This window comes from Anarhichas minor, unplaced genomic scaffold (genome assembly GCF_050575085.1).
Source record: "Anarhichas minor isolate MPS153535 unplaced genomic scaffold, ASM5057508v1 ptg000024l, whole genome shotgun sequence".
NCBI lineage: Eukaryota > Metazoa > Chordata > Actinopteri > Perciformes > Anarhichadidae > Anarhichas > Anarhichas minor.
The window spans coordinates 6,862,453-6,884,767 of record NW_027466470.1 but is presented as its reverse complement, the minus strand read 5'-3'; the positions used below and the strand labels follow the sequence as shown (position 1 = coordinate 6,884,767).

General features: G+C 40.9%; 2 protein-coding genes across 2 annotated transcripts in view; both read left to right on the top strand.

Annotated features, from left to right (window-relative positions):
• The first annotated feature begins 3,833 nt into the window (after positions 1–3,833).
• Positions 3,834–8,286, top strand: LOC142955997 (vimentin-like). The gene is made up of 9 exons (XM_076097280.1): positions 3,834–4,324; positions 4,659–4,719; positions 6,189–6,284; positions 6,561–6,719; positions 7,195–7,320; positions 7,572–7,792; positions 7,906–7,949; positions 8,044–8,132; positions 8,245–8,286. Exons 1-9 carry the CDS (start codon positions 3,834–3,836, stop codon positions 8,284–8,286), a joined length of 1,329 nt encoding a protein of 442 aa, XP_075953395.1.
• Positions 8,287–10,515: 2,229 nt separating this feature from the next.
• LOC142956396 (dual specificity calcium/calmodulin-dependent 3',5'-cyclic nucleotide phosphodiesterase 1A-like) overlaps positions 10,516–22,315 on the top strand; it is a 75,350-nt gene continuing 63,550 nt past the window's right edge. The window contains exon 1 of the mRNA XM_076097958.1: positions 10,516–11,037. Within this exon, the coding sequence (XP_075954073.1) occupies positions 10,776–11,037 (262 nt within the window). The 5' untranslated portion in view covers positions 10,516–10,775. The remainder of the gene's footprint in view (positions 11,038–22,315) is intronic.

Here is a 22,315-nt window from a genome sequence, read left to right as displayed (position 1 = left end):
CGTTGTGTTCACCATCCCAGTGGAGCGATCCGGGTCGTGGCTCGTGCACAGGCAGCTCCCTGATGAACAAAATAATAGTTAAATATATATAAATAATAGTGCAAATTAAATAACTAATCTTTAATGAGTACATTCCTTGTAGTTTTCTCCCTAGATGGCTGGATCTCCACAGGAGGGTCGTTAATTTCTTCACACACTTGAGGACAAGTTTTTTCCCTTTTTTCCTCCACACGTTTTTCAGCCCTCTTAAACTTTAACGATAATCTCTCGGGTTTGGGTGAGTTGATATCTATAAGTATTTACAAGGAATGAAATGAATACTCTCTTGTGGAAAAAGAACAACTGGATTTACACACTTGGGCCCTTACTCACCGGTTTTCAATCTCTTGCCCGAAGACGTTGCAATATATATACTTCAATATTACCAGCAGTAAGATGTATCACTGGGGTTCATTTGAGATATTGCTTCTCTTATTTCTGCATTTGAGATTCATACTCTTGGATTGAATCTTGTATTTGTGATGGACAGTCTTGAACTTGAGAGCAGCTATTGCTTCATAGAAACACATGCGTGTGTGTCACTAATTATCCATGGCCGGTTTGGGCACTAACTAATGACTAACCTTTGGAAATGACGAGAGCTATCATTAAGTCTTGTTGTGGCACAAATTCAGAGGTTGAGTGTGAGAGTGAAATTAAAGGTACACAAGGTGTGTTTTATGCGTTTTGACACAGTCAGTAGACAAAGAAAAATTCTTAGGAATATGGCTCCTACGGGTAACGATTGAACAATGACATTCTGAAAGGTTAATTGCAACAGGTACAAAGAACAATTCTTAGGAATATGGCTCCTACGGGTAACGATTGAACAATGACATTCTGAAAGGTTAATTGCAACAGGCACAAAGAACAATTCTTAGGAATATGGCTCCTACGGGTAACGATTGAACAATGACATTCTGAAAGGTTAATTGCAACAGGCACAAAGAACAATTCTTAGGAATATGGCTCCTACGGGTAACGATTGCACAATGACATTCTGAAAGGTTAATTGCAACAGGTACAAAGAAAAATTCTTTGGAACTTGGCTCCTACAGGTAACGATTACGCAATGACTGATATTCTGAAAGGTTAATGGCAACAGGTGCTGGGAACGAAAAGTAGCGTGTTTGAGTTATCAGCAAATATGAAAAACTAAATTATTGACATCAATAGAATTATTAATGTCAGTAAGATTATTAACAATCATTAATAATAATAATAACAACACAGCAATGTTGTGTTCTTGCCTCCTTGCAAGTTTCGAGGTTTCAAGGTTTCGCAGAGTTTTATGGTTTCAGGGACAGGCAGAGCTGCAGCACCGGAACCCCTGTGGAGCCTGTGGTTCTCGGCCAATGAGCCCAGTGATGACAAGTCACACTTAGGTGCGACTTAGCTTCTCCTGGAGCATGGTGTTATCTTGAACTCAAATCAGGCTTTTTGCTGAACAAGCAGGCCCCAGGTCTTTTCCTTTCTTCAAAGCACATGGTGACCACAAGGCTTGTGGTCACCATGTGCTCACCTATGTTGGGGTCTGACTATGTGCTTACAAGCACATAGTCAGACCCCAACATAGGTACAAAGAAACATTCTTTGGAATTCCCAGACAGGGAATGATTGCATTACTGGCAACAGGTACGAGGCCTGAAGTAATTTTTAAGAGAACTCAGGAGGTCTTTCAAGCCTCATGTTTAAACAAACTATCACTGGCCATGATGATTAAAACGTTAGCTGAATGCAAAAAACACGAATAAAGCTGATTCTGACAGTTGTTAACTTTCTCAAAGCAGGTGTGACTTACACAGAACAAGCCCGCCATTCACACAGATAGGAGGAAGGAAACAAACACAAGGAGTGAGATCCAAACGTCACTGGCCCTGGACCAAGATAGCCTGAAGCCTTGTTGTGGCACAAAAATGAGTTTGAGTATGAGAACGAAATTAAAGGGAACCAAGGTGTGTTCTATGTGTTTTGACACAGTAATTAAAAAATGAAATATGACTTCTACAGGTAATGATTGCACAATGACTGATCTGCTGGAAGCATAATAGTAACAAATAAGAGGCCTGGCCTGAAGTAATCAAAGATTCAGCAAATAACTGAAAGTTAGGACCAAAAGATTAGTTTTAAAACAGGATTTAAAGGCCTCAACTGTTTGATGTGAGCAGGAAGGTCATTCCAGAGGAAGGGCCCGTTTTCAACACTTGAAATGTCTAACTATGGTGTCTGTAGCTGAAAGTATGAGGAAGAAGAAGGCTTTGAATGTTGAAGAAGTTTAACAGGATTTCAAGATTTTCTCCATAGAGATCACATTCAAAAGCAAATTGCAACAAGCTTAATAATTCAAAAAGTTTAAAGATTACAAATATGAAAAGATATAGCCATCATGAGCTGAAAGAACTGAACATTTTCATATTTGAACGGTTTCTGTAGCTTAAACATGAAGAAGAAGAAGAGAGCCAAAATATGTACGGAAGAAGTTGAATAAAGAGAAACAGGATAACAATAGTTCCAACAATAACTAATCTTGAATGAGTACAGTTTTCTCCCCATTGCTGGATCTCCTCATACTCGTCGTTAATTTCTTCAGTTACTGGGGGACAGATCGATGCAAAAGGCCCCGCAGAGGGACATGTGTTTGGCTGAGGCCTTTCAGTCAGCACACTAATGAACAAAACAATAGTTAAATATGGATATATAAATCACCATGGCAAATTAAACTAATCTTTAATGAACACATACCTTTCCCCCCCCCCCCCCCCCCCCCCCCCCCCCTTTTTCCTCCTCCGCACGTTTTCCAGCCCTCTTAAACTTTAACGATAATCTCCCGGGCTTGGGTGAGTTGATATCTATAAGTATTTATAATGATTGAAATGAATATTCTCTAGTGGAAAAAGAACAACTGGATTTACACACAAGAGCCCTTACTCACCAGTTTTCTAAACCTGATTAACAATTGTGAAGATGCTGACTTGCACTTCACTTTCCCCCCTCAAGTATTTCACATAAAGCATAGTAAAGTGCATACATGCACTCACGCCACAACTGATAAAAAACAAGTATTAGCATGGGTGGGGGACAGTTTATTGACGAGTCTTATGTCACAGTGCTTCATACAATAGATTGGACAAACCCATGCAGTGTGAAAATGCGTGTGAAGTGCATGTGTCTATCTGATAGCCAGGGGGAGAAAGAAATTGATTAAATGGAAAAATCAAATATCAGGAAGCAATTCTCAGCGCCGCATTGTGTCACTAATCTGGATTGTGAGGATGAAAAATGGACAGAGCATGTGGGGAAAAAAAACCTCTTTTCTAACCAGAAAAACACAAAATGTCTGTCTTGTCTCAATATTCATCTTCTGTATCCCAACAAATACTAAGTCAAACTTAAATTGTTCTGGGAGATCAGACCCATACTTGTTCAGGGTTTTCTATTATTTGTGGACAACAACATCCAAAAGAAATCCTCAAAATAACTATGAATGAGCTCGTGCACAGGGACATCTTTGAAGTGACAGTTTATGCCAGACCCTGAAAAAAAACAATACTTCATTGTGCGCAATAACAGTTTGTCCTACTTCGATCCAGGATCTTACCTGAAAGACAACCTTCTCTTGCTCCTTTCTCTGATTGGACAGTCCAAATGTCCGTCAAGTCCTCGTAGAGCAATTTGCATGATGAGGAGACTATAAATCAGGAATGATTTAGGAACCGCCTTCCTAAGCGCACTCCGCTGATGCAGTCGGGACAAGAACAGCACCGAGCTTACTGTGAGAAAAAGATCCCAGGAAGATGACTTCTTATACAGTGGGTCCACAGTCTTCTTACGGGAAGATGTTCGGTGGAGAGAAAGTCGTGGACAGGACCAGCTACTCCAGCTACCAGTTATCCAGCCCGGTGCGCTCCTCCCGGGTCTCCTACGGGCTCTCCCCGACGAATATCCAGAGTCACTGGAGCAACGTGGCCATACTGGACTTCCCCAAGTCCTGCGCCATCAACAGCGAGTTCATGAGGAACCGCACCAACGAGAAGGTGCAGATGCAGACGCTCAACGACCGCTTCGCCAACTACATCGACACGGTCCGCTTCCTGGAGCAGCAGAACAAGATCCAGCTGGCGGAGCTGGAGCAGCTGCGGGGCAAAGGCACGTCCCGGATCGGGGATCTGTACGAGGACAAGATGCGGGAGCTGAGGTGCCAGGTGGACCAGCTGACCAACGAGAAGGCCCGGGTGGAAGTTTCCGGGAATTACCTGGCAGACAACGTCAACAGCCTGACAGAGAAGTAAGGGGGGCGTCTCCGATCTCTGTATGATGTTAAAGAAACTCAATGCAGATGTAATTACGTTGTGTCCCTGAACCGTTATTGCCAATATGCGGATATTCTCTTATTATTCATCAACTTCTTCTCGCTTTAAGTTTATATATGCCAGGCACTGCGCAAAATTCTGAACTTGAAGTGTTGCCGCAGCTCTCTGTCTGAGTTTATTTCTCACTGAAATGTTTGTCATGTGTGAAGATGTAGAGGCAAGGCAAACAGAGCTGAGGAGGCAGAAAAAAGGAGATCATGTCAGTTATAAAAAAATAAAAAATTGCCTGCTTTTTGTCTGTCCGTGCAGGTTGCAGGTGGAGATCTCCCAGCGAGAGAAGGCTGAGGGCACCCTGCATATTTTCAGATTGGTACAGTATGATTCACGTGATGAAATAAAGTGTTTTTCACACTGTTGGCATCAGGTAAATCTCTGTTATGTTTAAATGTGATAGATAGTGTTACGTGCGGGCATACCACACGGTCTAAAATTTCGAGGCTCTGTATAAACAGAAAAGAACGAGGACCAACCAGAAGTGTGCGCAAACTGAGGGGCCTCGCCGACGACGAACAGACTCAATCCCCGTGGTCTGCCGCCAGGGTGATCAGGATCAAAGGAACACAGCTAGCAGGCCCTTCTCCTTCAGAGAAATTACGGTTTATATTCCTGGTCCCGATGTCCAGTCGCCTCCTGATCCCCTACGCAGTCTTAATCCCTGTCCCTCGTTGTCCCGTCTCTGATTTAAGTCCCGTGAGTTTCAATGATACAGGGACAGTCTGTGAGAAGGGGGAGAGAGGCGGAGGACCAGCTCTTCTCTATATGATTTATCCACCTGGCCTGACAGTGAGTTATGTGTGGAGGAGCGTCTCGTGCGCACCACTCGGCTCAGCACCGTTGAGACGGCTCTCACACTTATACCTTAACAACATGATTAAAGGCCTCTTGCACAACGCTTTGTGGCTCTGGGAGCTCTACAGTGACTCCTTTTATGAAATCAAATTCATTTAGAAAGAACAATCTCACTGATCTATTTTTTAGACATTTATCCCAGAAGTAATTGGCTAGGCAGGTATGTGGCTTGTTTTACTGTACAGTAATGTGCACCATTTGAGAAACCCCAAAGAAGTATTATGAGTCTAGAACTACCATAATATAAAATACTCAAGTACAAGTCAAAGTCCTGCATTATAAGTTAAAGTAAATACATATGCTGAAACACAAATTTCAGATGGTTATATTATCAATCATATAGTTTTTTTCCCTGGTTTGTATTACTTCATGTAGTCATTTGTCAATAAGTAGCCAATTTCTACTTCATACACTACTGGGTAGTTTAAAAGTAAAACACTGCATCATATTTTATGACCTCATCATATAAAATTCTTAATTTGAAAACTGATCAGTAATTGAATGTCAAAGAAGTAAAAAGTACAATAGACACCTCTATAATGTAGTATGAAGTATACAATAAAAATACTCAAGTAAAGTTCAAGTACCTCAAAACTGACGTTTAGTGCAGTTCCACCACTGCCAATCTGCCTGTGACGTACTCGAGGACAGTGGCCTAAGAGGTGCTGCGGTATATACAACACATGAAAATCACGAGAAAACATCTGCAGTGACACTCGTCATGTGCCTGCAGTTGATTTCTATTGGATGCATGTGTTTGTGACTTTGCCTTGCTGAACAACGGGTAATTTTGTGTTCGTGGCTGTTGTGTGAGTTACGCCTGTACAGCATGTGTGAAAGAGTATTTTCCTTCTATGTCAGCAAACACATAATGCATGATTCATGTCACCTTCACGAGTCACCTTCTTAAGAGTCGGTGTCACTACACAGGAAGTGGACAAAGCTGTCTTCTTCAGAGTGGACCTGGAACGAAAGGTTGAGTCCTTCGAAGCCGAAATCATCTTCCTCAAGAAGCTGCACCATGAGGTAAGCTTCCTTTTCTGTGTCTGAAGCTGACTCAGTCTGCTGTGGAAACACGGCACATGTACTGCCTAATAAGCTTAAGGCACCCCAATGATTACTGGACCAAATCATTTGAGGTATTTGTTAATCTGGCTGCTGGCCAGAGTACCAAATCGGTAGGGTTCAATGCATCAGAGCAATTTAAATGCAGCCAGGAAAGTCATAGAAAAGTATGGAAAAGGACATTCAAATAAAGAGTTTATGTACTTGTACATGCCAGCTCTATTGATTCTATTGCAGGAAATGCTGGAGCTGCAGAACCGGATACAGCCTCTGCATAGGGACGAGGTGGATATGCCTAAACTTGACCTGACAGCTGCTCTGAGAGAAATCCGTGAGCAGTATGAGATCATGGCCGTCGCAAACCTCCACGAGTCTGAGAAATGGTACAAATCCAAGGTAAAGACTTTCCACAAAGTTGGAGAGAAAAAAGGTTCAAGAAATCCAACAGCAACCGAATAAATGTATTAGAGCACATTCTGCATATTTTAGATTCATTTACTTGTATTTGAAAACCATTATATATTGAACTCACCTGACTCTGCAGATGCCCTTAACCCTATGGAGCATTTTAGTGCCTTTCAGTTCTTTGTTTTGGTTTTCTGGCCCCCAACTTAACTGTTTGGGTCCAGTTTCATGGCCCTTGTCAGCAGTGTTTTAGGCTGCAGTGGGCACTACCTGCACAGCACCAAATGACTGACAAATTTCCCCCAGAACTTGGTAGAGACCAAAACAGAGCTAAAATAGACTGAATATTGGAATATTCACCCTCTCTGCCATGGACACTTTCCCTCAACCTCTGACTCAGCATGTATTCAACAGTTGTTTTTCAGTTCTTCCCCTTTTCTCTCTATGTTTGTTACTGTGGTTGCAGTTTGATGACCTCACCAAAGCTGCAGCCAGGCATGATGATGCGTTGAGAGTGGCCAAGCAAGAGGCCAATGAACACAGACGCCAAATTCAGTCCCTTACTTGTGAGGTGGATGTCCTTAGAGGAACTGTGAGTATGCAACTATAGGCTTACACTGTATTATAAAAGATAACGATGCAAAGAAACAGTGTTTTCAATGCATACATAGCAGGAATCAAACAAATGGACAAAAGATTCAGAAAAAGTTGAGTGCTTTTGAATAGTAGATACATTTCCAGGGATAGTTTATTTTCACAGGTCATGTATGCAAAAAAAACTTTATATTTCAGTTTTTTTTACTACCTAAGTGTCATTTTGTTCCCACTTGGCTGCCCTCCCAGAATGAGTCCATGGAGCGCCAGATGAGGGCGGTGGAGGTGAACTTCTCTGTGGAGACGGGTGGTTACCAGGACAGCATCGGCCGCCTGGAGAAGGACATTTTCAAAATGAAGGACGAGATGGCTCGTCACCTCCTGGAGTACCAGAACCTCCTGAATGTCAAGATGGCCCTGGACATTGAGATTGCCACCTACAGGAAGCTGCTGGATGGAGAGGAGAACAGGTGGAGGATGAAGATCTTCAAAAAAGTCCAGCTGATAGATGTGTTATGAATATTCATGTCATGCATTAAAGACACCCATGTTGATTTGTGGACTATACTTTCTCTATTTTCAGAATCACCACCCCACAGCCAAACTACTCATCTCCGAACCCGAGAGGTAGGATCGCCGTCTGCATGTTGTCACAGCAGGAATGTTAGCATTGGTTATTGAATAAAATAACACACTAATTTTCTTTTTTTGAAAAAACTAGAATGTGGTTACAAATTCCATTGTGATGGCTCAACAACTCAGAGCTATCTAATCAAGACCACTGATATCTTTGAGACCGAGGAGGACCAGGTAGGGTCCACTTCAAGTGATTTTCAATCAATGAAGTAGTTTTCTGTTGGTCATTTTAGCTCAAACACACAGCCTTGCTCACCTTTTCTCTGTCCTCTACATCCTCGTTCAGGTGAGCAACGGGTCAACCCAGAACCACGATGACTTGGAGTAATGATATCTTTGTCTTTGCCAAACAATCAACAAAAGCAATATGAAGAAACATACTTCACCAGGGCTACAAGCAAGCAAAGAAACGAACAACACAAAAAGCAAACAGCTTCACAAAGTGCCTTTATATGTGATGATCCAGAAAGCCTGTTAGTTGACACAGACTGTATTTTGCTTCCTCCTCTGCTGAAAGTATTATCTTTTGTTACATTCGTTTAGACACAGTAATGAAATCACCACAACATAGTAATCCTTATTGAGGTCTGCAAAAATCTTTATTTGTAACAAAAGTAGTGTTTTTGATCAATACAGCATGCACACTCCAGGAAATCTGTCTGCTAAAGATGTCACAATTGCCTGTTCGCAGCAATAAACCAGTAAAACTGAAACTCAATACTGTGCATTAGGTGTAATACTTTGCTGGTATTTGCTGGTAATACTTTTATGGTAATAACGTAGAAGTAGTAAAACAATGCCTCATATGAATAAATATTGGAAATGGTCATTATTTTAGAAAATAACATCCACATGTTTATGCAGTCTAAGACTTTCTTATTTAGGAGCTTCAGCAGTCCCTAAAAACATTTACCTACACAAGAAGGACAAAGTATTAAAAAAGGTCTGTTGTATTTGACAATAGGTTGTACATGTGTATCTAATAGACTAGTGTGCAGTGTCACACTTTTGGAGTTTATATTTGAATAATGATAGCTTAGACTTGGTGGATCTATAAGCATCCCAGGTACAGCAGCCTTGACTCTGTCTTCCTGAAAAGGAGTCAAGTCATACAGAGTAGACAGAAGTAACAGTAGAATAATTACAATATTAAGTAAAATTAGTACCAATATATATTATGGATTAATTACAGCTGCTAAATGGAACTTTGAGATGCGATTGTTTTGTCAACTGCTGTTTCCAATGTTCAGGGTGAACTTTGAAACTCAACGTTAAAGCCAACATGTGTTCATGTAGATCATGTGACATGATTGAAAGCTCCAGAATGCTTCTAAATTGAACTTACGGTAAGATTGTTTGTCAACAATATGTTAAGTAACTATTAACTGTAATAAGCTTCAACAATGATCTGCCACATGTTTATTTGTTCGAAATACTATAATGTGGTATAAAGGTTGAGTTGCATCGTAACATATTTTAGATGTAACTAAGTACATTTCCTTAAGGACTGTACTTAAGCACAATTCTGAACTACATGATGATTGTCATTTATTGCTACTTAATAATTCCACTCCATTTGTAGAACATTGCATTTCAGCGTGCCATATTCTAGTCAACGTTTTACTCCACTAAATGTATGTTATAGTTATTTTTGACATTAAAAACATACGATTGGTTCATAAATAATGATGCATTGTGAAAGGTTTAACTACCCAACAGTATACATGTAAAGTTGTTAAAATTAACTCCCCAGCAACCAGCTGACAGCAGCCTACTTCTCACACAAATACTATAACACTGCAAGAGGCCATGTGCACTTTTTTACCTTTTAATACTTTCGTGCATCTTGCACTGCTGTACTTTTCATTAAATGAGATTTTGAAAGCAGGCGTCTGTAATTGAGTTATTTTACATTGTTGCATTGCTACACTTAAGAGGATCAAACAGTTTCACATTTTTTTAAATTCTGATCCTTAATAGGTCACAATTAATTTGTTCAAAAATTACATCAAGATCATCTCAGCTACCTAATGAGATCTACTGTTGCAGTATGACAAATAAGAGGTGCTGTCGTTAGAATCAGTCTAAATGAGGGGCATCCCTGTTTTGTAGATACAGCATTTCAGTGAATTCACTGAGAGCCTGCTGTATTAGACTGCCACCTGTCGGGGATTAATGTCAACTGAACTGCCTTCAGTGATGGAACATTTACAGCAGGCTACGTTTTGTCAGAAGTAGCAGAAGCCTCAAAATCACATTTTAATTTACCTCTGATTTGACCCGGACCAAATCTCGCGATCATTTAGCCCCAGGTAACGTTAAAAGCGTGATAATAACAAAGGGAAATCTACCGGTATTTGTGATTATCATGAACAGAATAAGGTCTCTTTAAGTCAGTGCATTTGGGTTTCTGCTCATTTGAATATTCCGGGATACTTGCCAGTTAATTAATGCCGCTTGTTTTCGCCGGTCTGCCCCGAGAGAGAGGTGTGTTTGTCGACAGAGCAACTTTCTACGTGACGTGTCCGCCGGAGGAGACACAAACCGAGGGGGACATGCCGACCGTATCCGGTTAAACTCTGCTTTTTGATTCATTAATCGTTTTGACAGTCTTGCTGTCAGTTAACTTTTATCAAATGACAAGCTAACAGTGTGTGAAAGAAGGTGGATGCTTTCTTTGTCAGCGCATTGTTCGTTCTTTTTGGCGAGTAAAACTCAAGGTTCAACAGGTTTTGAGAGACGTTAACGTTAAAATGAAAGGTAAACTCAAAGTAACCGACTCCGAGTGAAGCTTTTTTTTTAAACATTTTTTTGGTGATGGGCTCTGTGACTTCTGCTCTAACGCGGACAAGAAATGCGTTGGTGAAAGTGGGCTCAGAGCCGGAGAACCATGACCCAGAGAGAAGCCAGTCCGCTCCGGAGTCGGACCGAACCAGGAAGAAGAGCGCGCGGTTCCACGTCTCGTGCCAAACCGGACGCCAGAGTTCCCGTCAGTCGCTGTCCGAGGTGCTGAGCAGACAAGACTCCGAGGGAGCCAAACAAACTTCGAAGAAAAATACTTCTGAAGGTCAACAGAGCGGTGAGTTTAATATTTACTGAACGTGTAATTTGAGAAGTTACCCAAATGTTCGTTTAAGGTGTATTTGTTGCACAAAAATAAATCATTCATATTGTGCATATTAATATTTAACTGCAATAAAAAACACATACATTTGTCAAAAATGATGCATTGTTTTTATATTAAACTACCCAATAGCAGTGAAGCTGTTTAAAAGCTCCACCTGGAGAAACTACAACTTAAAAAGTAAAGTACCACTTACTAGGGTTGGAAATTAACTTTTTTGTCCACTTGACAATACCAGCCACTCAGTAGATTATCAGTGTTGTTTTTGGCTGGTGCAGTGCACATTTTACCAGCATTTATCTGGTGGCTGGTAAAAATTTCCAACCTAGTACTTATATATTAATAAATTAACTATGCCGATTCAATAACATGACAATATAACACTGACATGGTCAATTCTGCATAATGAGTGGTCTTACTTTTGATGAGAAGTGCATCCTGTTGCTAATACTTCTGTACGGCAAGTAGGCCTATACGTCAAGTCAAGTATCTAGAATTGTACTAAAGTACTATACCATATAGTCACAGTACACCACTGACATACAATGTACCCACGCAGTTAATCTAGTTATGTCTTTGTGCTCGTTTGTAATGATCACCACCTGAAGGTCACATTAATGACTGTCAGTAAACGTAGGTGTTCACGGTGATAGATGGCCACTCAGCACTCGGCCTATTTTTCACATTTAGTAAGAATGTTTTCTATCATGCTCCTATGAAACCGACATCTCTCAGCTTTTGTGAGCTCCCTGGCCTCAAATATACAGCTGTTGTGTTTCTTTGTACTGCACATCTCTGTAGTTCAGTTCATGGATCTATCTGTAGATGAGACAAACTGGTCACTTCAGAGGAATACTGTTAATATGCTACTGGACAAAAAAAAGGTATTCATTGAATGAATGCAGAGCTCTTTGATGGCCAGCCTCAATGCAACATATCTCCACTACCAAAGCATCTCTTTGATGTGTGAGGTGTCCCGCAGACGGAAATAAACCAAATTACAGTCCTATTAGGTTTGACAAATTCACACGAGAAACTGCAATATTGCAGAGACGTGTCCTGTTGCTGGTCATGGTTATGACATATCTCTAAAGAGAATTGCTGCACACACTAAGCTCCAATAATTAAGTTGCATCACCAATGTTTGATAGTGACTTGTAATTTAATTTTATGGGAGCTACGTGGTATAACGTTTTTACCAGCAGTTGACCGTTTAGTGAATCTGTCTAGTATCTGTGTATCCTTTAACTATTGTTTAAATGAAACGTTTTTATTCCTTAAACTAATGTTTTTTTGAACACTTTGTACCTTTGTGTTAGTCAGTGTTTCCTTCAGTTGATCCTGTTTACCTCCAGCTGTCTCCACTGCTGCCACCTCTAGTTCCAACTCCCTGCATATCTGTCCCAGAGGAACATGATTGTCCCTGGCTGACTCCTAAAATACCATCTTTACTGTGGCGTTTCCATGGCTGTATGACAGTGTAGACTCCCGTTGAGTTTCCTTCCAGGTCCCCACTGATGTTCATGGGTGTTGAGGAGTGTCCTCGCTGACTCTCAGCTGACTGTAAACTCACCGGCTTCCTCCTGAGGAACAAAACCCTGACACATGATCCGCTTATCTGGTCGGGTCCCTTCAGTGATATATAGTCCCATGGGTGGGGAGAAACCTTAACTACGGCTTAGTTGTGAAGTTTAGAGATTCTACAGTTTGTCATCAGCTTTAACAACTTTAGACTGTGGCTTTCATGAGCTGCCATATGAGACGACACACACGTCCCTTCAACTAAGATGCAAGGGTCATTTAAAATGATGTCAAGGCTGTTTCAGCTACCCAGAATAAATGACCGGTGTAGCATGAGCATGTCTTACAATCAGTCATCTACAATCAGTTGTAAATATAACATACTTATATCACAATAGAGATGTTGAGGAGCAGCAATTACCCTGCTGTTGATTGCATTACTTGCACAGGAACTGGGTCATATTCAGACAGTTTCCCGTGGCGTACAAAGAGCCGGAGTCACTCTCGTAGCGCATAATGGTCACACTGAATGGTATTTTAATAGATAGCACATTTGGATGAGAGGCAGTGGAGTGAAGTTCTGTTTGAGACTGTAGTGTCATACATTTTTGAGGACAAAGATCGTACCTTTTGTTAAATTAATATACACTTCTAATAATAAATGCTAAGTAGGGGGGCATAATGTAGCAACATTTGCAGAACATGATTAAGTTATTCATCTTCAGTAAATCTTTATGAGTATCAAACTAAGGCAGCATTTTTGGAACGACGGACTAATGTATGCTACTGCTACTGTACTGATGCACGCTTCATTAATACATTAAGAGGCATCAGCTGGCCTATTGGTTAGAAATCTGTTTTGTAATTGGATGCTACAGTTGATTTGATGGGACGGTAGAAACCAACAACAAACCAACAAAAGATTAATACGTTGAAATTCTCATCAACAATAACCATATTGAAGAGTCTGTTGCTCAAAGGCTGTACTCTGTTTTAGAGCTGGCTTAACATTTAAGAGTTACAAATTCAATTATTGTTTGAATCATCGTTATTCAAAGAGTCCTTGATGAATAGTGTTTGGTGTGATTGTATGAATCAGTGGGACATTGAACATCAAACTGTTGAATTTGAATGGAGAAAATGATTTAATATTCACAATTTATCCCATCTGTAAGAAAATGAATGAAAACAGTTTTTTCCTTCACGTTAATACAAAAGCACTTTACTTGATCAGAACCAACAACCAAAAAAAGCTTTGAGACAACACAACAATACAGAATAATCCACCACGAGCCCAGTGACATGCAGCTGTGACACATGTCATTAGTAATTGATCAATTTAAAATAAAACTGGATCCAGCAAGGGTGCCCCATATGGTAAAGATGTGTTCCATCTATTCCTTCATCTTCACATCTCATCCTTTCATCTCTTCCTCTCAGTGGGGGAGGGGGACCTGTAGAGCGAGGAAGAGAGGGGGCATGAAAACTAACTTTAGTCGGTCTTTAGTGTACATTTTGGCAACCTTTATGCAAATGTGCAGCAATTCTTTATAAGTGGGTCTCCGTATGTAGTTTCACATTATTACCATGATTTAAAAGAAGTTGGCTGTTTGTGCCAACACATGCAGCAATGTGCCAGTTCAGGCAGAAAAGAATGGCTAGCTACTGAACATGGATATAATAAATGCAGGTTTCATTTGCAAAGTTAAGAAAAATCAACATTGAAAAATGTTTTATGAGGAGGGAAATTAATTGATCATGTTTGTTAGACCTCAGGAATACACACAATGCATTTTAGTGACAAGAAAGGGCATCTTTAACTGATTTGCTTTGTTGCCAAGTCTTAACTATACCTTATGATATATTTGCCACAATTATTGCAGGAAAAGCCAATTGAAAAACATTGGAAGTGAACATTTTACGGATACGTTTAGAGTGAGTTTTGTGTGGCAGTGCTAGTAAATATCTTTCAACATATCTGCAAAATATGCTGTCAGTGAACATGTTGCATGTTACTTACATCTCTGCGTTTTACTATGGCAGAATATCTGCATATGAACATTCGTACAGGGTGAGGTTTGTTGGGAGGGGATGCTGTTACTTCCCCATCGAGGCTGTATCTTTTTATATGCATTTCAACTTTCCAAAAAGTTTCATCTGTTGGGAGGAGGATGTCTGGGGTGTGCAACATGCTTGGTTCTAATCAAAAGGTTTACATTTTTTTTTTGCCATGCTGACACAACACTCACCCAACTGGTTTTGCCTCTTTGATCTGGAACCATGCTGGTGCAAAAATCATTAGCTAAACATGTGCACTACATAGCCCGAGACCCCCCTCCCCATCAGGGCCTCGGTGCAGCAGCTTTCAGATGACTGTTCATGTAGCTTTCTGTTTTGTCAGCTCATTTCCCTCAGGATTGCAACACAGCCTAACATCACCCTTAAAGGTGCCTCTAATGAGTATTTAGCAGGGGAAAAGGAAAGCTCCCTGACACCCTGTGTCTCTTAATTACACGCCTGTGTCACTGTGGTGACGGCGGTGTGGGGACTGACAGAGTGCAGGTCGTTCCACAGTCTCGGGGAGACCTCTAATGAGCTGCTCTTTCTGTCTCATTGCAGAGTTGTTGTCTTGAATCTTCATGTGCTACTGGGACAGATTATGCAATCAAAAAGACCCAAAACCGACGTCATGTTTTAAATGAATTACACGATATGATGACGGTGAAATGTCAGTTTATCAGCGTTCAGTATATTTTATTTACCTGAGAATCAACATATCATTTGAACATGCTGATTTATTGGATGGGACCTTTACTCACTACAAATAAGAACAATCTGGGATTAATTTGGTGCAAGATGATGTATTTCTAATCCTCCTAATTGGCTCTCACCTCCCCTTCATCTTCACAACTAATTCATACCTGCTGGTGACGGCCTGTCCTGGTGTTTGATGGCCAGATCAAAGGTTGAGCGATAGTTCACCTTCAATGGACAAAACAGAAAACGCAAAAGGGGTGTTTTTATTTTTGTGTCAGCAGCCCACCAAAGCACCAGTTTGTTACAAACAACTAAAGTCTAAAAGCAGCAAGAAAGAAAAATTGCTGCAAGAAATTCACATAGAAGTTTGACCAACATCTCATCAAAAGTCCTGTCTCTTTTGAATTGTTCCAATGAGCACAGTCTGCACAGATGTGGGGGAGAACTACGCTGGAACACAGTAAAATAACTTAGTGTACCACAACTACTATACTTTAAAATCCACACTGATGTAATGAGGGCTATTTGCATATCAACCACTTGTCATCTTCAGTGTGTATGCACATTACCGTATGTCTAGATGGTCTTCCCGTTGCCTAGTGACAGTTCCTAGCCCTATTGACACTTGAATGAATGGATCTTGACAATGACTCAACAGATGTATAGGAGACACCTCTCAAAGCAGCTGTTGCACTACATGCTCCTTTTGAAATGTGCTCTGGCATTAAAACCAACACGCTACATTCAATTATATGTTGTGTATTTAGCTTGACACACTCTTGTGTGTTGTAATGCTGCTATCAGCAGCTCCGAGTGACACCTCTCCTATTAAATAGGCTTAATGCAATGATGAGGGGTGGTGGTATGAAGATGTATTGAAAACTATGAGACATAAATTAAACAACACATTGAAACCAAATAAGTAAAATTGAAATAATTAATCAAATTAAATACATTTATTAAGAAATGAAATTGCATAGGAAATTAAATTGTACATGTGTGTTGCATTTGTTGTTTTAATGGCCTAACACTTAAAGTGATGTTGATCAGTGTGCGTTGTCCCTAAGAATACAAAAATAAAATAAATAACACCATATATGTCACCTGGCATCAGATCAGTCGATAGTGAAATTATATTGCAATAGTATCAACCAGTAGAGGGCAGTCACTGCATATTTAGCATATTTATTGCACAATATATAGAATTCAAATACTTTCCACTAAAAGCTATTTTATCATTTATCGTGTGGGAAGTATAAATGTGTAGCTTCAGTGACATCTGCCCATTACAACTTGTTGTGTAATTATGTAAATATTGATGTCAATGTGGCATTGAAGAAAGGTCAGAGGGTCACCAAATGCATTATGGGTAGTTATCTGGGGACAATGAATATAGAAAGTAACCTTCTTGGAAATCCAATTCTTTAATGCAGTGTGTGCAAAGTTGACTTCAAAGTGAGGCGAGACAAAAGTCCCATGCATTATCCAAAATGGAAAGTCTTCATTCTTTGGGGAGTATCCAATTCATTTGGGGGCAATTTGCCCAGTAGCTGGGATATATATATATATATATATATATATATATATATATATGAATAATATATAATTACATGAAAATTGTGGCTCCATGGGGGCACTTGTGGAGAGCTCATGGGTTACCTGATATCTTGCTGTTGACCAAAGTGAAAGCCTAAACAAATTGCTGAACGCCTCCGCCATCCTTACGTGAGCATCTATTGTTGCTTATAACAGAATGTTTTGTGAAAAGCCTTCGTTGCCACAGTCTATACGGTAATATATGAAGCTTTTAGAGCATCATATAGCCTTCTAAAGCATCATGAATACAGACGCACACTCATTCAGATAAGTGTATTATGTCATCTGTTTTCTAACTTCTATGACCTCAAATGCATTAAATGGGAACGTTTGAATATTGCAGTATTTTGTGACCATGATGCAGACACTTACACAGACACCTACTCTGGTGGAATACGCTCTCAAAGAAAAGCGTGCCCTTTAGCACCTTTGCACTGCTTGAATATACTGCAAACGTTATTTTGGACTCATCATTAAGGGATGAATTTAATACTGGTGACAAGACTCTGCAGCAATATGATAATGCAATTAATCATATTGACACAGCTGTGGCCTCAGCACATTTTTTCATTTTTATACATTAAAGCACATTGTAACCACTTTGAGCCTTTCAAACAAATGGTTACCTGGGAGTCTGCTGACAAAAGGGAAGAATAAAAAAGTTGCAGTATTCCCACACATGCCCTCGTTAACATAAAAGCTACCCGGGAACACGCGGGCACTTGACGGAGCACAGTGAGAGTGTTGCAAAATTAGGGTCCTCACAAATTGCTAGTTACGGTATCAGTTGAAGGCCGTGGAGAGCCGTGTGACAGGAGGAGAGGATAAAGAGCTCTTACTGTAGCTCGCAAACAAAATGAGATGGAGTGTAATTATGTAACAAGTGCATAATGTGTCCTCTGGAACTGCACTGAGTGACTCAAACTGGCTCCTTTATAATTGGATAGATCTGATTGTGATCGATTTCCCTTTCCTTAGACACCTTAACTGCCGCATCACTTATAAATCAGGCATTCATTTCCGTCTGCTGTATATTGTATGTCCTTATTTGACTCAGTCATTGTTTGACACATCTGGGATTTTATAACAGCATGGTGAACACTCACCTTTTCAGACCACACACTCTTTTCAGCGTTTGATCACTCTTCAGTGTGTGATTGTGGTGCAGATTTTGCCACTGAGATTTGCAGCCACACAGATATATTTTACGTTTTAATAACTTGTCTGTTATTAAGCTGAGCATTTGTTAATGATTCTAAATCCCCTGTCTTTGTTGTCACATTGCTTGGATTGTATTACTGAAGTAAATCAGATCATTTATGGCTGTTATTAGAAAGTGGCTCATGGTAAGAACAGAGAAGAACAAACGCAAAGACATATTGTAAACCAATATTTGCTTAACCTATGAGCAAATCTGTAAAGACGAAAGGAGGTTAGGTTTGCTCGTCTGCTCGAAGAATGAGCAGTATACATAGTGATCACTAGTAATTATGCTTTCATAGGCACATCTATTGAATTTAAAAGGTGTGAGAACAAACCAGAAGCCTTCATGAAGAGAACTCCCCGACGCTAATCAGGAGGGAAAATGAAACGTGGAAAAATCCCATTGCTAAATGTCAGATGGTGCTAATAAGTGGAGCTTTTTATTCTTTGTTGATCTGGTGTGTACAGGTGTGTGTGTGTGTGTTCATGTGCAGGTGAAGAGCTGTGTATTGTGTAAAGGAAAGGTAGATTTTATAAGCAGAAAGGGATTTTTCCCAGTATAAGACTAAAGAAGATGATAAAGCCTTAATTCAGTGTCATTTCCAGTAATCAGCAGTCACTTAAGAGGGGAAAATGAATACATTTGAGGCAGTTTGTGCACTTTAAATGTTACTATTCAAATGGATAATGTAGAGCTTGACTTTTTTTGCACCCTGTTAGTGTCTTCAGCTTCAGCTTTCTAAGTCTGAGTAACTCCTGCAAAATGAAAACATAATCACTCCGTCACTATCTTTCCTTGCACCTTTTCCGATCCTCTCTGTGCTCATGCACCAAGGCACCTTTTTTGAGTACAATTTTGTATGTTTGAGTGTGTGTGAGCAAAACTAGAACTACAATAGGCCTGTGTCATAGCCACTCTGAGCTTCCACCGCTTTCACTAACGATTCTTGACAGTAGGAGGAGTTACGTTCATGTAAAGATCTCTAGAGATGTCCTCTCCTCCTTACCTTCACCGCCACCACCACCGCCACCGCCACCCACTACTCACACCTACTGTACCTCTCGGAGAAGAGAGACGAGGAGAGAAAGCGTGAAGGGAGGGGTGGAGGGAGATCGAGAGAAGAAAAACAAATCAAGAGCCATAAGCTCCTTAATATGAGCTTGTTGAGGTGTGAGAAGCGGAGATAGGGAGAGAAAAGATATGCAACAAAGTCAAATGGGTGAAGAAGGACTTAACAGAAATCCGCCCGCTTGGTGTCTTTAATGAGAAGTGGTGAACCTTTGACAGTTCTCGTCCAGCGGGAGTCCGAGGACTACATTTTTTTTTCTCTCTCCGGGAGGGGAGTCACTTAAACGTAACTGAAACAAGGCAGTGCAACTGACAGCAGGCATTAACATAGACTAAAAGGTGCCAGGGTGGCCGGAGGTCGCCAAAGCGATGGAAGCTAACTCCAAGAAGCAACGATTTAGGAAGGGTCGGAGTGCCACCTTCAGCATTGACGGCTACAACATCACCATAGGTAAGAAACTGTACGGTAGGCAGAGCAGGAGGAAAGTGTGTTTGCATGTGAGCGCGATGCACACAAGAGTGTGTGACAGGAGCACATGCGTGTGAGAGAGTGTGTGACAGGAGCACATGCGTGTGAGAGAGTGTGAGCCGTCGTTAACCACATCACATTTCAGCCTCTCTGCACAACTCTGTCCGTTCGTCCCTTCTGCTGAAGTTGATGCCTCTGTAGTGCAACTACACCATGGAAACAAGTGGGCTGTGTGCTGCTTACGTCACCAGGAATTCATTCTATTGTCTTGACAACCTGAGTGTTGATGAACTTATGTGCCACTTGCTTTGTTTTTTTTTGTTGGTGAAAAGTCTCATCGGAGTGAGCGACGCCAAGATGTTCTGTGCGTTCTGTAGAGGAGCTGTGTTCTCAAATCTGTTGGTAGTTTATTAGAAGTTGTTTGACTGCTTTGTTGTGTACACAGCAGCACAAATGTCACAAAAAAAGTGAAAGTGTATAAACTAATAATGTGCATTTTGCTGTTGGACGCAGGCTTTCAAGGGTAATTCAACACTGAATCACAAAACTGTGGCTGCACTTTTTGCCACGCCCCGATCAGTGTTTGTCACAGCAGGAGTTTGACCACAGCTTGACAGTAAACACCTGCTGCGACAGCACTGGGTCAAGATGTCCAACAAGCTTCCAAGTCTCAGCCCGGATAGATGTGTCAATTTCAACATTGAATCATTTTTCAATCATGAGTTAATTGAGGATGCAGCAGGGATGGCATTATCTTTTTAATCATGTTGTGGAATCCCATAAAGCTGCACTAATGATCTAATGTTTTCAGATGTTTCAGCTGCTCTGATAAACCCACGCAACCCACCTAGCCCAAACAACTGCACATAAAATGATGTAATGGTGAAGATAGAGGAGCGTTTAAAAGCTGAAGAGACAGATATTTCCCTCTGGGGCTGGTGGAGATAGGAGCAGAGCTAAAAGGAGCGATTACATGTTGGACTTACAATTCGTAAGGTGGTCAGAGACGTGAGTCCAAATCAAAGCCACATCTGCTTGATGTGTAAGTAAGCAACTGTTTAATGACACATTCACCTCAAAAACCTTATACAATGATAACATGTGCCCCCAGATGGCCACATGTTATATAACGCTGCTTTAATGTTGACAATATTTGTTCATGTGAAAGACACAACAGGAAGTGTTTATATTTGTGATGCCATGCACACCAGGTGCTGTACACGTTCTGCTTTTTAAATTTTTAAGTTAGGCGCTTTAAAGTAAATTTACTTTCATTCTGTGTTGGAGGAGGAGCCGCTGTTGCCGGGCGTGGACCTCTCCACCTCCAGCCGGAGCTCCGACTGCAGGTTGAAGCCACAGCGGGCTGGTTGCTGCCGGAGGCCCTGCTAGCGTCTGAGCCGAAGGAGTTTTGGTGCATGCGAGGGTGGATGAGGTGCATCCAAGTGCCGTCATATAGTGCTTTGTGTTGGGTTTGACCTCGGTTGAACTGTGGCCACAAGCTCCTTGCTGTTGTTATTGCGTAGCACGAGACACAGGAAATACTAAACGTAGCCTATGGCACACACCGCACACCTAAACATTTTTGCATAATGTAATTATACTGATAAGGGGAAATATTCAGCGTTATGGCATAAAGACACACAAACAGGAAGAGAGACGCCTTCAAGTAATTTCCAGATATCCTTTTAGAAGCATTAAAAGCAGCCCTAAGAGATTTTATTATCAGACGGAAAATAGACTTTGCTCACTTAGACACATCCTGTTACCTCTAAAAACCTGCCTCGATCACATGTTGACTCTAGCTCCCTCATACTACCCACAAGCATGGCAGTTGTCATGGTAACCTACAAGTGTCACAATCAATTGCTCACTGGGCCGAAGATTCGGTCTGCACAGCATTTTGCCAATCACCTCCTCTGAAGCGTGACTCCTTAGCGCTGGTCGCTCATTGCCTGCTGGACACCTTTTGTCCACTATTAACCTCTGAGCCTCCACTGTAGCATGGCAGCCTCTGCTCGGATTCACACCGAGGCGTTTAGTCGTGCGTTAGGCTTGTTAACTTCGTTATGTTTTGTTGATGTTGTGAAGCTCATGTGGAGAAAACTGATTTCAGCTCAACACTAACTTTTAAAAGGGGCTGCCGGGCTGGGCAACCAGGCATGAGCTTTTGGTTACCGAAACGGAAACTGGTTGCCATTTTTAGTCACCTTATATTTTGAGAACTATGCAGTTATACGTCAGCTTTATAATGAAAATGTGACATGTATACATGTCATGTATATATGGTACATGCATTGCTGTATTGTTTTCTGTCCAGCTCAAAGATTTCCTTTTTGTTTTTCATTCAGGTTTGTCTGGTTCTTTGTCAGTTGAATCAATTTTCACATTTGTTATACTACTGAAGTCTTTACATTTGTGCCTTTGACAAAACTTGGAGCATTAACTTTGCCATTTAACCTCATTTATCTGTCAGCAGTTACAGATTATTTAATTTACCGTACTCGTAAGATCTGTGAACAATCTGATTATAAGCCTAAATCAAACAATATTGCTTCTATTCATCACAGGACGATGCTGAAGAGGCTACATGCTCTGCCAGTGGGAGAGATTTAATGAGG

Bases quoted from the DNA above. Each gene is read 5' to 3' on its own strand.
- LOC142955997 (XM_076097280.1), top strand. From the start codon at position 3,834: ATGACTTCTTATACAGTGGGTCCACAGTCTTCTTACGGGAAGATGTTC. The intron at 6,285-6,560 runs GTAAGCTTCCTT...ATTCTATTGCAG, and splicing joins TCAAGAAGCTGCACCATGAG to GAAATGCTGGAGCTGCAGAA. The intron at 7,321-7,571 runs GTGAGTATGCAA...CTGCCCTCCCAG, and splicing joins TGGATGTCCTTAGAGGAACT to AATGAGTCCATGGAGCGCCA.